Source organism: Aristolochia californica, unplaced genomic scaffold, assembly GCF_029961685.1.
Source record: "Aristolochia californica isolate CCGP_79_NKW_82.1479 unplaced genomic scaffold, dmAriCali1.0.hap1 SCAF_3, whole genome shotgun sequence".
Classification (NCBI taxonomy): domain Eukaryota; kingdom Viridiplantae; phylum Streptophyta; class Magnoliopsida; order Piperales; family Aristolochiaceae; genus Aristolochia; species Aristolochia californica.
The window spans coordinates 2,528,604-2,540,754 of NW_027181992.1; the positions used below are offsets into that span (position 1 = coordinate 2,528,604).

At 38.5% G+C, this 12,151-nt stretch overlaps 3 protein-coding genes across 3 annotated transcripts; 2 read left to right on the forward strand and 1 right to left on the reverse strand.

Moving 5' to 3' along the window:
- The first annotated feature begins 1,168 nt into the window (after positions 1–1,168).
- LOC137958395 (CBL-interacting protein kinase 32-like) lies at positions 1,169–7,824 on the forward strand. The gene is made up of 15 exons (XM_068805385.1): positions 1,169–1,678; positions 2,844–3,118; positions 3,593–3,655; positions 3,805–3,876; positions 4,197–4,304; positions 4,408–4,488; positions 5,081–5,134; positions 5,235–5,360; positions 5,441–5,530; positions 6,388–6,510; positions 6,601–6,714; positions 6,954–7,067; positions 7,171–7,227; positions 7,326–7,400; positions 7,531–7,824. Exons 2-15 carry the CDS (start codon positions 2,948–2,950, stop codon positions 7,606–7,608), a joined length of 1,326 nt encoding a protein of 441 aa, XP_068661486.1. The 5' UTR covers positions 1,169–1,678; positions 2,844–2,947; the 3' UTR covers positions 7,609–7,824.
- A 452-nt stretch (positions 7,825–8,276) lies between these two features.
- Positions 8,277–9,908, forward strand: LOC137958397 (uncharacterized). The gene has a single exon (XM_068805387.1). It carries the CDS (start codon positions 8,658–8,660, stop codon positions 9,765–9,767), a length of 1,110 nt encoding a protein of 369 aa, XP_068661488.1. The 5' UTR covers positions 8,277–8,657; the 3' UTR covers positions 9,768–9,908.
- Positions 9,909–9,948: 40 nt separating this feature from the next.
- LOC137958398 (uncharacterized) lies at positions 9,949–11,862 on the reverse strand. The gene is made up of 6 exons (XM_068805388.1): positions 11,724–11,862; positions 11,007–11,099; positions 10,842–10,940; positions 10,719–10,760; positions 10,406–10,637; positions 9,949–10,297 (listed from the first exon to the last, which is right to left on the reverse strand). The coding sequence occupies exons 1-6, from the start codon at positions 11,844–11,846 to the stop codon at positions 10,077–10,079; spliced, it is 810 nt and encodes a 269-aa protein (XP_068661489.1). The 5' UTR covers positions 11,847–11,862; the 3' UTR covers positions 9,949–10,076.
- Between the last annotated feature and the right edge of the window lie 289 nt (positions 11,863–12,151).

Here is a 12,151-nt window from a genome sequence, read left to right on the forward strand (position 1 = left end):
GATCCAGAGGAGAGGGAGACAGAAAAAGCTGATTACAGTTTGAAGCATTCATACTTCCCAGGTAGCTTTGTCTTTCTCATTTGTAAATAATTTGAAAACAGAAGCGCAGCTTTCATCATGTATGCAGTCATTGCCACTGAAAAAACCAGTGTCAGTGAATGTTTGACAAGAATGATAAGGGTGAAGTGATTGAAACTTTTCCGAAAGTTTAATGGAAATTTCGGCAATAATCAATGAAAGTAGACAAGCGGTTTTCCCAGTTGGCGCTTGAATGCTTTACAGTGATAGGATTATAATTTCAGACATTTCGGCGCGAAAGGCCAGCTTCGCAGAAGTTCACGAACCAGGGGCAACTAAAACAATGCATGAAAGATGAAATGCACCATTACCATAAGAACAAACTGCTGGCTCTCTTTTCAAGTTTCAAATGTTTTAACATCCGTCTTTATTCTTAGACCCTTTTTTGTGGATTCATTAATCATTAGGATCGATTCTTCTGCTAGCCGTCAGCAACTTTTGACAAGGATTGGTTGCAGGGCAGAAGATCTTATCAGAAAAAAAAAGATACACAAATTACGAATATCTTAGCAGTACGTCAACAGTCAAATTCTTGCTTTGTTTTTTCGTTGAGATTACTTTGTTGACAGGCCATGGGCAAAAGTTCAGTACTATCAAAGGAACGTGTTGTCTCACGTCTATGTACCTTAGTCACATGCAGTTTTCTCTTTTCTGAGGTAAAAAATTCTCAAGATTCTCAATCTGTTTGCTTCACTGAGAAGATTTTCTCACCCAAACTTTCCTGAACAGGAGGTTTGTGGGCACTGATCAGTCGTTGGTTGTGTTCAAAGCGGTAGCAGAAGGTACGTGAGGGCCTGAAAAAGAGAAAAGGTTTTACCTGCCAAGAGAGAGAAAGCTGCAGAGACAGAACCAAGCAGAGTAGAGACCGACAGAAGGCGTTGATATAGATGGAATAGCTCCTGTCTCTTTCCGGAGGTAGGACAGGGTAATTTCCGCCACCGTCCCTGAGAGACCAGACACATGGACCACATCCTCTTATTCTACGGCTGTTGTTACCTTGCAATAAGCCTGCGTGTCTTCTCCAGTCCCATAATTCGCTCTCACAAGTTTAGCTCCCAAAGAGGTTCTCTTCTTATCAGCAGGTCCAGAACGAAAATCTATCCGAAACCTTTTTAGTTATTTCTTTTTCATGTCCCTGTTCTCGTTTCCAGGGGAGGAATGTTTTTGGGCAGTTAGCTGAAATATGAATTGGATTGGGTGGGAAGTGGAAATTCGATGCTCAGATTTTGAGTTTGACGGCTCCGACTGCCGCGGACTGACACCTGTGGTGTTTGCTCATTGAAACTGATTTGCGTTTCTCTGTCTTGTATTATCTTTTCGGGTTTTGATGCTAGTGAACGTCACCTGAAAGGTTTGATTTTGTAGTCTTGAACTTACTTCGATTTTGCTGAGAAAAAAGGCTTGAAGGTGGGCAGGTTTTGGGTTTTGGATTTATAAAACGGCGTCGTAATGAACCGACATGACTGTTTTCTCTTTTGTTGTATGGATTCTGCCTGTTCTTTTATCGATCGAATTAGTACCCGGAGGGGCTTTAGTAGTGGGTCGACGAGTTTCAGTGTTTTTCCCTTCTGCAGAACCTGAAATCATGGATTCTTCATGAGTGAGTCCGTGCTTCTAAGTAGACTTTCTTTTATGCAGTTCTTTGGATTACATATTTTGAGGAGAATTTTTTTTACTATATTATTTGGGGAGACGGTGTTGAAATTTTTAGACTATTCTGGAGCTTAAACTGTTTCCTTTTCCATTTCTCTTGAGTTATTAATTCGGGTTTTCTAGCAGATGTGACATAAAACTGGGCTAATTTCCTCCCTTTTTCTGCTAAGAATATTGGCGGAGGGGGTGAGAACTTGGTATTTCAACTAAATATTTAAAAGAATTTTGTACCACTTCTGCTTAAAATGGAAAAAGTTTTTATCTTTATCTGGGTTTAGCGAAGCACGAAGTTTTGATCTGGATTGGTGATTATGGTTATGTTAATGTTGGATCCGAGTCTGCTGCAGTCTTGTTTTTGTGTTCCCTCATCGTAACCAATGTCTGAAACGTTCTCTTTCACTCTTAACTTAATTGGTGTTTGAATTGTTTTGACATTTATGGGTTGAAATGTGGGATACCTCTGTTACGTTCCGTGGCTTGGACTTTAGAATCACTTTTTTGGTTAAAATTTGTGAGTACTGTATTATTTGTCTGTTTCTTCCTGGATAGTTAACTTCAAATTATCTTCTCTCCTCTTGAATTCTTTCAACTATATCGTCTAGCCAGTGTTGATCACTTGAGTGGAGTCTTAATTTAGTATATTGAGTGTCATGGTGGTTATTAAGTTTCGAAGGTTTTGATTACTTATATACATACTGCCTTTGCACAATCATAATTATATTACTTGAAACCTCTTTATTTGTGTTTGATTTAAATATTAATTCTTGATTTGGGTTGGGTGACTTCAAGAGTCTTATATTTGGATTCGGTTTTAATTTTTGTCATTAATTTTAAATTTTGCATTTATTATCATTGACTTTAGATTGAGGTCTAGTTCTTTGCATTTGTGATTCTGAGCCTATGTTGGACTTGAGCAAGTTTGGTTTTGAAAACTACCCTTCCTCCACAGTTTAGGTTTTTACAAATATGTGGTTATCATTTATGAAGATCCAGTCATCCTCAAATTTTTGGTTTAGGAGAATATAAGGAAATAATTTTTAATGTTATTATTCAATGATTATCATGCTTAAAATTTCATTTGATTAATTTTTAGATTATTGGAAACTTTGCAGGAGCTGGTTTGTTTTGAGAAAATTCATTGGCTTATGTGCGCTTGATACAAATATCTTCTGAAGTTGCTTATAGTGAGAGGCTACACTGGAAGGATAACCTCAGGATGAGTGCAGCCAAAATAAAACGTCGAATTGGTAAATATGAACTGGGTAGGACAATTGGAGAGGGGACGTTTGCTAAAGTTAAGTTTGGAAAAACTGTAGAGACTGGGGAACCTGTTGCTCTTAAGATTCTTGACAAAGAGAAGGTTTTGAAGCACAAGATGGTAGAACAGGTATTGAATGGATTATGGTTGTTCTCTTTCTGAATCCTGAATTGTCTATGATATTTTCTGATGCAGGAGAGATCTTTAATTTTAACTTTGTCACAAGTCCAGTCATGGTTAATTTCTCTCAGTGCACTAAAGATCATAAAGTTCTGTGATTTCTTTTCCTTTTTTAACAGAATGAAGCAAAGCAATTAGAAATGACCATTAACCAGTAAGATTTGTTCAGAAAAAAAGATATGTTCTTTTCTTTAATCACCCAGTTCTGGTTCACTGATTTGAACAAGCACTCTATTCAGGTTCTTCAAAAATTTTAAGTGCTTATAGTCTCAATTGCCGAGCCATAAAGTGGACTTTTCAGTAGAGAACCTAAAGACTTACTATATTAAAGTGCATCAGTCTGCATATTTTGTTGTATTTGCTCCTATAAATGTAGTTACTTGTAATCAGATAACTATTTTACCTTTGTCTAATGTTCTGCAGATCAAACGAGAAATTGCTATAATGAAGTTGATAAAACATCCAAATGTTGTCCGTCTGTATGAGGTAGTAAATTTTGACAATAATGGAAGCTCAAACTTTATTTTCTGCTTCTTTAAGTTCGATCTACTCAATGGTGTTTGTAACTAGTAAGGAACTGCATCATGGGATACCATTTATGAGGTCTTTTTGAAAATGTACTTGTTCATATTCAGGTAATGGGGAGTAAAACAAAGATATTTATTGTTCTGGAATTTGTCACTGGTGGAGAGCTCTTTGACAAAATTGTAAGTCACAAATTTCCTCATCATTTTACACACTTTTTTTTTAAAGTAATACTTGTCATGCAGTTTGATAGATTGCCACCTGGAGGTTTCAGCTTCAGAAGCTTCAAACTATTCATGCCTTTGTATCATTTTACTGGGAGTTAAAAATTTGTCAAAGTAAAGGTGAAAAATCACCTAGCCTAGCATTGGAGCTCCTTGCTAACCTTCAAACTTCCATTTTTATTGGGAAGAAACACTGGTATTTAATATTGGAAATATAAGAAATATTTTGCATTAAGAGATGGATATGATTTTATGTTGGATTTCTACTGGTTGTGCAGGTCAACCATGGCCGAATGAAGGAGGATGAAGCTAGAAGGTATTTCCAGCAACTAATTAATGCTGTTGATTATTGCCATAGCAGGGGTGTATACCATAGAGACTTAAAGGTAAATCAATTTCATGTTCAGTGGCCCAAGTTTTCTCTCCCCTCTTTCTTATAGAGTCAAAAGCTGAGGTTCCTTTCCTCTTTTTTGTTGGAAATTTTTGCAGCCTGAAAATTTACTACTTGATGCACAAGGAAACCTGAAAGTTTCAGATTTTGGATTAAGTGCTCTATCTCGGCAGGTCAGGGTAAGTGTTACAGGATACTTGATGGTACCATTTCGGAATTTCTCACGAGTGCACCATTTATTTATCAGTTCTTGCAACTAATATGGACAATGTGTTCCTTTTCATTTTTGTTTCTATTTTAGTTTTTTCAAGCCTCTTTCTCTTCTCCGCCTCCACATTGATAACAGAAACTATTAATTACTTTAAACAGATTTATCTGCATAATCATTATCTGAGCCACCCAATTATGTTGGATTCAGCTACATGAATCTCTCCTCCATTCTGTTGCACACGTGCTTCTTCAAGCCTTTCCCTTGCCATCTAAAACATGAATAAAATATCTAAGAATTTATGCTGATTATTTGAGTCCTGGCTGTTTTATGTGCTACAGTGGCTGTTATTTGCTTTATATGTGTTATATGATTGTAAGTTTGAGTTCTATAATTTCTATAAGTTGTTATTGGCAACCTCAGCTTCACCGGGCTTTAATCTTACATATGGCTGGACATTGATCCATTGAGTCAAATGTTCTGTGAACAAAAAGAAATCATTAACCTCTTAGAACCCTTTAAATTGCCATTGCTTTGTGCTGACTCTAGAAATGGCCTTGTAGGATGATGGTCTACTTCATACTACTTGTGGAACTCCAAATTATGTTGCTCCAGAGGTGAAGATTACTTGTTTAACTTGTGACTAAGTTTTGTTGTTTTTGGTCCCTTTTTGGTTTGGCTTTTAACTCCATAACATTATTATATTCCAATGACCAGGTCCTCAATGATAGAGGCTACGATGGAGCAACTGCTGATCTTTGGTCCTGTGGGGTCATCCTTTTTGTATTGCTTGCAGGTTACTTGCCTTTTGATGACCCTAATCTTATGAACCTGTATAAAAAAGTGAGCATTTTACCTAGTTAGACTGTTCATCTCTTCTTCTTTTTCTTGCTTTTCTTAATTAGAATTGTCTCTTCATGCAGATTTCTGCTGGTGAATTCACCTGCCCTTCTTGGATTTCTTTAGGTGCCATGAAATTAATTATTCGAATCTTGGATCCAAATCCTATGACAGTAAGCACACTGTTCTGGACTTTTACTGGGTTTCAATTTTGTGGTATCTTTTGCTAAAAAAAAAAAAATTGTATGTTTGATATAATCTTCTGCTCATAAGCCTTCTAATGTTGATGCTAGGACACCTCTACTTTTCATTGCCTCTAAATTCATATAAACTCTTCTCGCATTCAGTGCCTCTTTGAGTTTATATGCACACTTTTTTACTTTTGATCACTTCTTTTAAGTAATTCGACACCTTACCTCTTCACTGATTCTCTGAATTCACACGGTCATCTGTAGAAAATAATGTTTCTTCTAAGCTTAAAGTATTCATTGCGTTGTTGTTTTGCTCCTTTACTTTTTGGTGATATGGAAAGTGCTTCTCTTATGCTGCATTACTGTCTGAAACATCCATTGTACTGGTTAGACCATTCGTGATTTTAAAAAAAAGATAACTGGTTTATGGATCATCTTTATGAATGTGCTGTAGTCACTTGCAGATAATTGAGAGTAAAACTATCCATGTGGGCGTTCATCACTGAATGGTCCACTTCACTTGCTGTCTGTAAGAGCCTTTTCATCGTGCAACATGTAAATATAAGTTTCGTCCTTGCTTACTGAAAAAAGAAAAGAAAAAAGATAGTCCTTCCAAAGACTTTTCTTTTCTAAAACCTTGTTACAGTGTGATCCTTCTACTGTGGGGTGTAGGCTTCTGGTACTGGTGTAATCTACTTCTTACCTATTATTCATCTAATAGAAAAAGAGGTATCAAAATGATTATAATGCCATATTTTTTCTATTGGAATCAAGGAAATGGTGAGAGTTCTTAAACTACTCTTAATTGCAGAACTTTACAAGTTTTCTTAACATTGCAGCGCATTACTATCCCTGAAATTCTGGAGGATGAATGGTTCAGGAAAGGTTTCAAGCGACCCATATTTGAGGAAAAAGATGATACAAATCTAGATGATGTTGATGCAGTCTTCAGAGACTCGGAAGTGAGTACAAATTACAGCTCAATGGCCCTCCTGAGTGGGTAATTTGTTTTGTTTTCACAATTTTTCTGAATGATTACTTTATTATTATAGGAATATCACGTGACGGAGAAGAGAGAAGAAGAGCAGCCTACAGCTATGAATGCTTTTGAATTGATTTCTATGTCAAAAGGATTGAACCTTGGAAATCTATTTGACACAGAGCAGGTTGGCAACAGTTTCTTTTTGCTGCAATTGTAGTTCTTGTACTTGATACAACTCTTGAAAACAGGTAGTCATCATATCTGGGAAAAAACTTTAGAATCATTGGCATTATAATATCTGACACCATTTGCAGTTAGTGATGCAGTTTGGAGATTTCATCCAATATTGCCTCAAGTTCTTTTTGATGCGTTCACACATCTTCCATCTCTCATAATTAGTTGTTCTTTTCTTTTATTCGGTAGGAATTTAAGAGAGAAACTCGATTTACATCAAAGTGTCCGGCAGATGAGATCATCAGTAAGATTGAAGAAGCCGCAAAACCCCTTGGATTTGATGTTCATAAGAAAAACTACAAGGTAAAGTTATAAAAGCAGCAGCATAAGAGACTGTTGTTGAATTACGGATGATTGCTGTTACTCACAGTTTACTCATACATATTTCTCTTATATTTTTCTACAGATGAGGCTAGAAAAATTGAAGGAGGGGCGGAAAGGAAATCTTAATGTTGCTACTCAGGTTGTTTACTTGTTAGTTTGAAGTGATATTTGGATAAAATGGTGCACTATATTTGGTGACATGCTAGCATTTTGATCTAACTTGCTGTCTTCAATCAGGTGTTCCAAGTTGCCCCTTCTCTTCACATGGTTGAAGTGCGGAAAGCCAAAGGTGACACTCTAGAATTTCACAAGGTATGTTTTCTTTCTTCTTGAGCTGCATCATTCCACTTTGTATTCTCCTGGGAGAGGAAAATATTCTTTCGGTATCTAGTCTTTTCCTTCTTGTAATTGACTCGTGCTGGAATAATATTTCTATCTTCAGTTTTACAAAAACCTTGCCAGCAGCCTTAAGGATGTCGTTTGGAAGTCTGATGAGGACATGCAAGAGCGGAGTTTGTAATGTTGGAGAGATTCTTTCTTCTTTGAGGTGCATCATGTTGAAAAAATTGGACTCATTTAACAACTCTGTGGGTGTGCCTGCTTCCCTGATTTTTTTCTTTTATTTGTATGTCTTGATTTCTCTGCTGTAAAGATTTAACACAAATCCATCTGTTTCTTATTCAGTTTTGTTGGAAAAGCAAACAACAGCATCTAAAAAGCCTATCTGGGAACTGAACTTTGAAATATCACCTTGAAAGAACCTTTTAAATTCATGCATTCTGGTGTTGAAATACTTGCTCAAATGAGGACGAAGTAGAACAAAGATGAAACATGAACTCTGGTTTTAAAAAGACAAGTTCAGCAATAATTTAGAAGGTGAAAGATTGGCCACCATTTAGTGTGCTTATATTAACCAAATGCTCCTTGAACCCTATTTACTTGTTTGATTACAATGGGGTATGGAGTAAGATTTCTTACTCGTTTACAGTTTCAAGTTAATGTGGTAATTTAGTTCTTTGTTTAAAATTTTAAGCTGTTGGATATTTTTAACTAAGCTATGTTTAGCCAATATTTTATAATATTTTTGTTATCTTAATTTTCAATTTAATAGTTATTAGAAGATTTTATTGCAGTGTTTCTTGAATTCTAGTATTTTATTCCGGTTGGTTCAAATGTGTAAGTCGAAATTTAACATTGGTGCTACCGAGGAAGACGAATAAGATAATTTACATTGAGAAATGGATTATATTCTTTGGAAGAGACTAACTCGAAGGAACGAAATCCTCCATAAATCGGATAACAGAAGAGCTCCAACCCAACTTCCGGTTACCGTGAGGATTGCTCGTTGTCAATACTCAATCGCCTGCTCCGCCGCTTCCTTGTGCTTTGGTGCCTTTGTTCAAACTTGAAACGGTGTCTTGCTAAGGTGATTCATCCTCCCTTGACGATAAATTCAGCGCCAGATTTGCAGACTCCCCTCTTCTTCTTTTAATTTCGATGTTGTCATCCTGCTCTATGCTATAAGTACGTTCCCCAAGGTTAAAATTCGAGCGAGGAGAAAATACGATTATGTTTCTAAGGCACGGTTGCAGGATCCTCCGTCGTCTTCCCTCTCGGACGCCACCTGTATCAGCGCGGCGTCTACCTCTTTCACTTTCGAGATTTTTACACGCGGAGTCCGTCATTCTCTCATCCCCGTCTTCTCTAAGTGACAAAGTCGAACAGTCGGTGGGCATTTTCTGGGACCTGGACAATAAACCCCCAAAAAACTTTCCTCCATACGACGCTGCCGTTCGACTCAAACTCGCCGCCGCAGCCTTCGGTAGGGTCCGGTACACATATGCTTACGCTAATCACCACGCTTTTGCCTACGTTCCACCAATAATCCAGCAACAGAGACAGGAAAGGAAGGAGCTGAATGTTTTAGAAAGCAGGGGCCTTGCCAAACCTTCCGTCCCCTACATATGCAGAGTCTGTGGTCGGAATTTCTACACCCATCTTAAACTCGTTAACCATTTCAAGCAAATACACGAACGCGAGCAGATGAAACGATTGAATCGCTTGGATTCGACCAAAGGGAGGAAAAGGGTCGAATTAGCTGCCAAGCTATCGATGAAAATGCACAAGTACAAAAACTCGGCCAGGGACTTACTGACGCCCAAAGTTGGGTACGGTCTCGGCGATGAGCTGAAACGGGCGGGCTTCCTTGTGCGTGTGGTGCCCGACAAACCCCAGGCGGCAGATGCTGCTCTGAGAAATCATGTGGTGGAGATGATGGACAGAAGGCTGGTGGGTTGTGTCGTGATCGTTACAGACGATGCTGACTTCTCTGGTGTTCTGAGAGAAGCCAGACAGAGGTGCGTGAAGACGGTTGTGGTTGGGGATAATGAAAGAGGGACGCTGAGGAGGTGGGCTGATGGGGGATTCTCTTGGAAGGATATTGTACTCGGTAAGGCCAAGAAGGAGGCCGTGTCAGTGGCTGGGCGGTGGAACGATCGAGAAATTTTGAAGCAGTTGGAATGGACTTACAAACCTGAGTCAGTTGATGTGGATAACAATGGTAGTGAGACTGAGGATTACTTCGAGGAAGAAGATGATCTAGAGAAACAGGACAATGATGGGAATGAGTGGCAGCGATGGTGGGAGCTCGAGTCAGGAGAGGTTCGATCAACTAAATGATATGGAACGGATAGCATCTGACATGATTTGTTACTACGTTATCAGTCTGTTATAATTTGTATTGGAGTACCCCTCTTGGAGACGAAGAAACGCTTGAATTCATTTCTTTTCTCAGTTTCGAGATTCAGTAAATTCGGTTTCCATTTTAGTTGTTTTTCTTATGCTTTAAAGTCTATGGTAGTCAAGGGAATCAATATCCGGCAGATGAGATCATAAGAATGATTGCAAAAAGCTAACAAACGGCTTACTTATGCCAGATGGTAAGAGAGAGTAGTGGGCTGAAGGGAGACGAAGGGTTCCCAAGACAAATTAATATTTGTCCTCCGCTTGTTCTGAGTTGATCTCAGAAAAGCCTGCCTTAGGATGTTCTTCTGTAACTGCATTTTCATGGGCTTCTTTTAGCTTGACCTCGTTTGCCTGTAGCTCGATCTTCTTCAGCTCTCTCTTCTCTATTTTCGGTTCCTCGTTTGCAACAATTTCTTGCAGGATGCTGTTGGTCCATTTTCTCAGTTGATCCAAAGCCTCCTCATCTGTTTCACAGTCATGAAAGTTAGAGAGAATGAAAAAGAAGAAGAAAAAAAATCTTTATTTGCAGCGCCATTCCTGTCAAAAAAGAAATCAGGAGAGAGAAACCTTACCTAGTCTTGGGACCGTGTGGCCTAGTGGATGCCTGATGATCAGTGGGTTCTCAAAGGCAGCTGCCAAGTCTTCAGATGGGAGCCTCAACCAGTCTTTAGCCCCAATGAAGTGCACTGACCTCACCTCGATTGGATCCTTGTAGGCCACTTCAGCTATGCTTGGAGCTCGGAATTTGCTACCAGAGATTGAAACAAACAGTTTCAGAGGTGGATGGTCCTTCAATACCTTCCCCTGTTGAATCACAAACCTCCTTAAGAATCTCAAAAATGAGCTTTTGATTCAGAAGGGCTTTTAATCGAAGAGAAGCCTCACCTGGCGTTTGTAGCCAAGTAGAAGGGCTGACAGAGTTGCACCCTGAGATGTGAAGGTTTTGATTGCAAAGAAAGTGCGAAAATTAACGGCCATTATTGGAGCTCAATGCAGCCTGTACCATACCTGGGAGAAGCCTAATAACCCATGGAAGGGGCCGTTGTTGTCGATGTACTCACAGAGGTAGGTGATGCACTCATCCAAGTTCTCGTACTCGGTAAAATCCTGCTCGATTTTGATGAAGTTATTGAGGTTAACAATGTGAAAACAAGTCAAATCAAAGAGAATTACCGGATTAAACTGAAACCACTCGAAGTAAGGCGGAGGGAAGATGCCCTCAATGTCAGATTTACCGCCGGCCAGAAATATTCCATCTGGGAACACCTGTGTTGACCACCAAACACAGAATTTCACCCATTAATAATCCAGATTAGCTCAAGCCAATGGATATTCTTTGCAGTGCTGAGGACGGTTAATCTTCTGAATAGTCGACAATCTTTGAAGTAATTTCTTTTTTTCCTTTTTAAATTTCTGGGTGGGGGTAGGTAAAGACTGCACAGATGGTTGGAGAATAAAAACTGAGACTGGTCCATAGAAAAAGATTGCGATCTTGTATAGTTTCAGTAAAAAAATTCCTCTTAACGGTGGTTGAGAAGAGTTGCAAGATGCTGCCAAAGCGAAGGATTTCCAATCATGAGAAGGATTAGCTCAAATCCAACCCAACTGTCCACTACAAATTCTCTAATCTTCATCACCCTGTCACTTCCCATGACGCATTAGAAAACTGAGCAATCTATCAATTAGCCATCTCTATCATTGCTTGGATTGTTTCAAGAACATATCGTATCCCAATATTTGTCACAACATTCTGAATTAATGCTCAACATTTTATATTGATTAATGGTGACATGCAATTTTGAAGAAGAATGAGCGAACTGATGTGGGAATCTAAAGAGTCTCACTGAAAGAGAGAAAAGAAGAAGAAGAAGACGGAATTAAGAAACCCACCATTTCAAACGCATCAAAGATGGAGAGATCCCATTTGCTGATTTGCTTCTGCAAGAACTTGCCACTGGTTCTAAAGCCGTGGAGGCAGAGTATCTTCATCTTCTTCGTATTCTCAACTTCCATCTTCACTCTCCCTCCGTTGAAATTGAACACAGAGAGGTTCCTCATAGTACCGTTTATTTATAAGGCTTCTTTTGTCTACCTACCTCTCAAACCTAACAAACTTCTCTTTTCCAACTACCTCTTTCCATCAACCTCCATTGATCCAACATTCATTTTAAATTTTTTTTAACCTTTGTTTCAATTTTAGAGGATAAAATTTTTTGATTGATTTATTTTTCTTTTTTAGTGTCAAATTGGATTTATAACTCAAACATCACGATTGATCCAATTTGAAAAACCATTTTGTGCGAAACATGTGAAATGAC

What these genes read in the sequence shown, in the direction of transcription:
- LOC137958395 (XM_068805385.1), top strand. Translation starts at nt 2,948, where the DNA reads ATGAGTGCAGCCAAAATAAAACGTCGAATTGGTAAATATGAACTGGGT. An exon ending in GAGAGCTCTTTGACAAAATT is followed by an intron (nt 3,877 to 4,196) that starts GTAAGTCACAAA and finishes CTGGTTGTGCAG; the next exon opens with GTCAACCATGGCCGAATGAA. An exon ending in CAGTCTTCAGAGACTCGGAA is followed by an intron (nt 6,511 to 6,600) that starts GTGAGTACAAAT and finishes TTATTATTATAG; the next exon opens with GAATATCACGTGACGGAGAA.
- LOC137958397 (XM_068805387.1), top strand. Translation starts at nt 8,658, where the DNA reads ATGTTTCTAAGGCACGGTTGCAGGATCCTCCGTCGTCTTCCCTCTCGG.
- LOC137958398 (XM_068805388.1), bottom strand. Translation starts at nt 11,846, where the DNA reads ATGGAAGTTGAGAATACGAAGAAGATGAAGATACTCTGCCTCCACGGC. An exon ending in AGTGGTTTCAGTTTAATCCG is followed by an intron (nt 10,941 to 11,006) that starts GTAATTCTCTTT and finishes AAAATCGAGCAG; the next exon opens with GATTTTACCGAGTACGAGAA. An exon ending in CCACACGGTCCCAAGACTAG is followed by an intron (nt 10,298 to 10,405) that starts GTAAGGTTTCTC and finishes ACTGTGAAACAG; the next exon opens with ATGAGGAGGCTTTGGATCAA.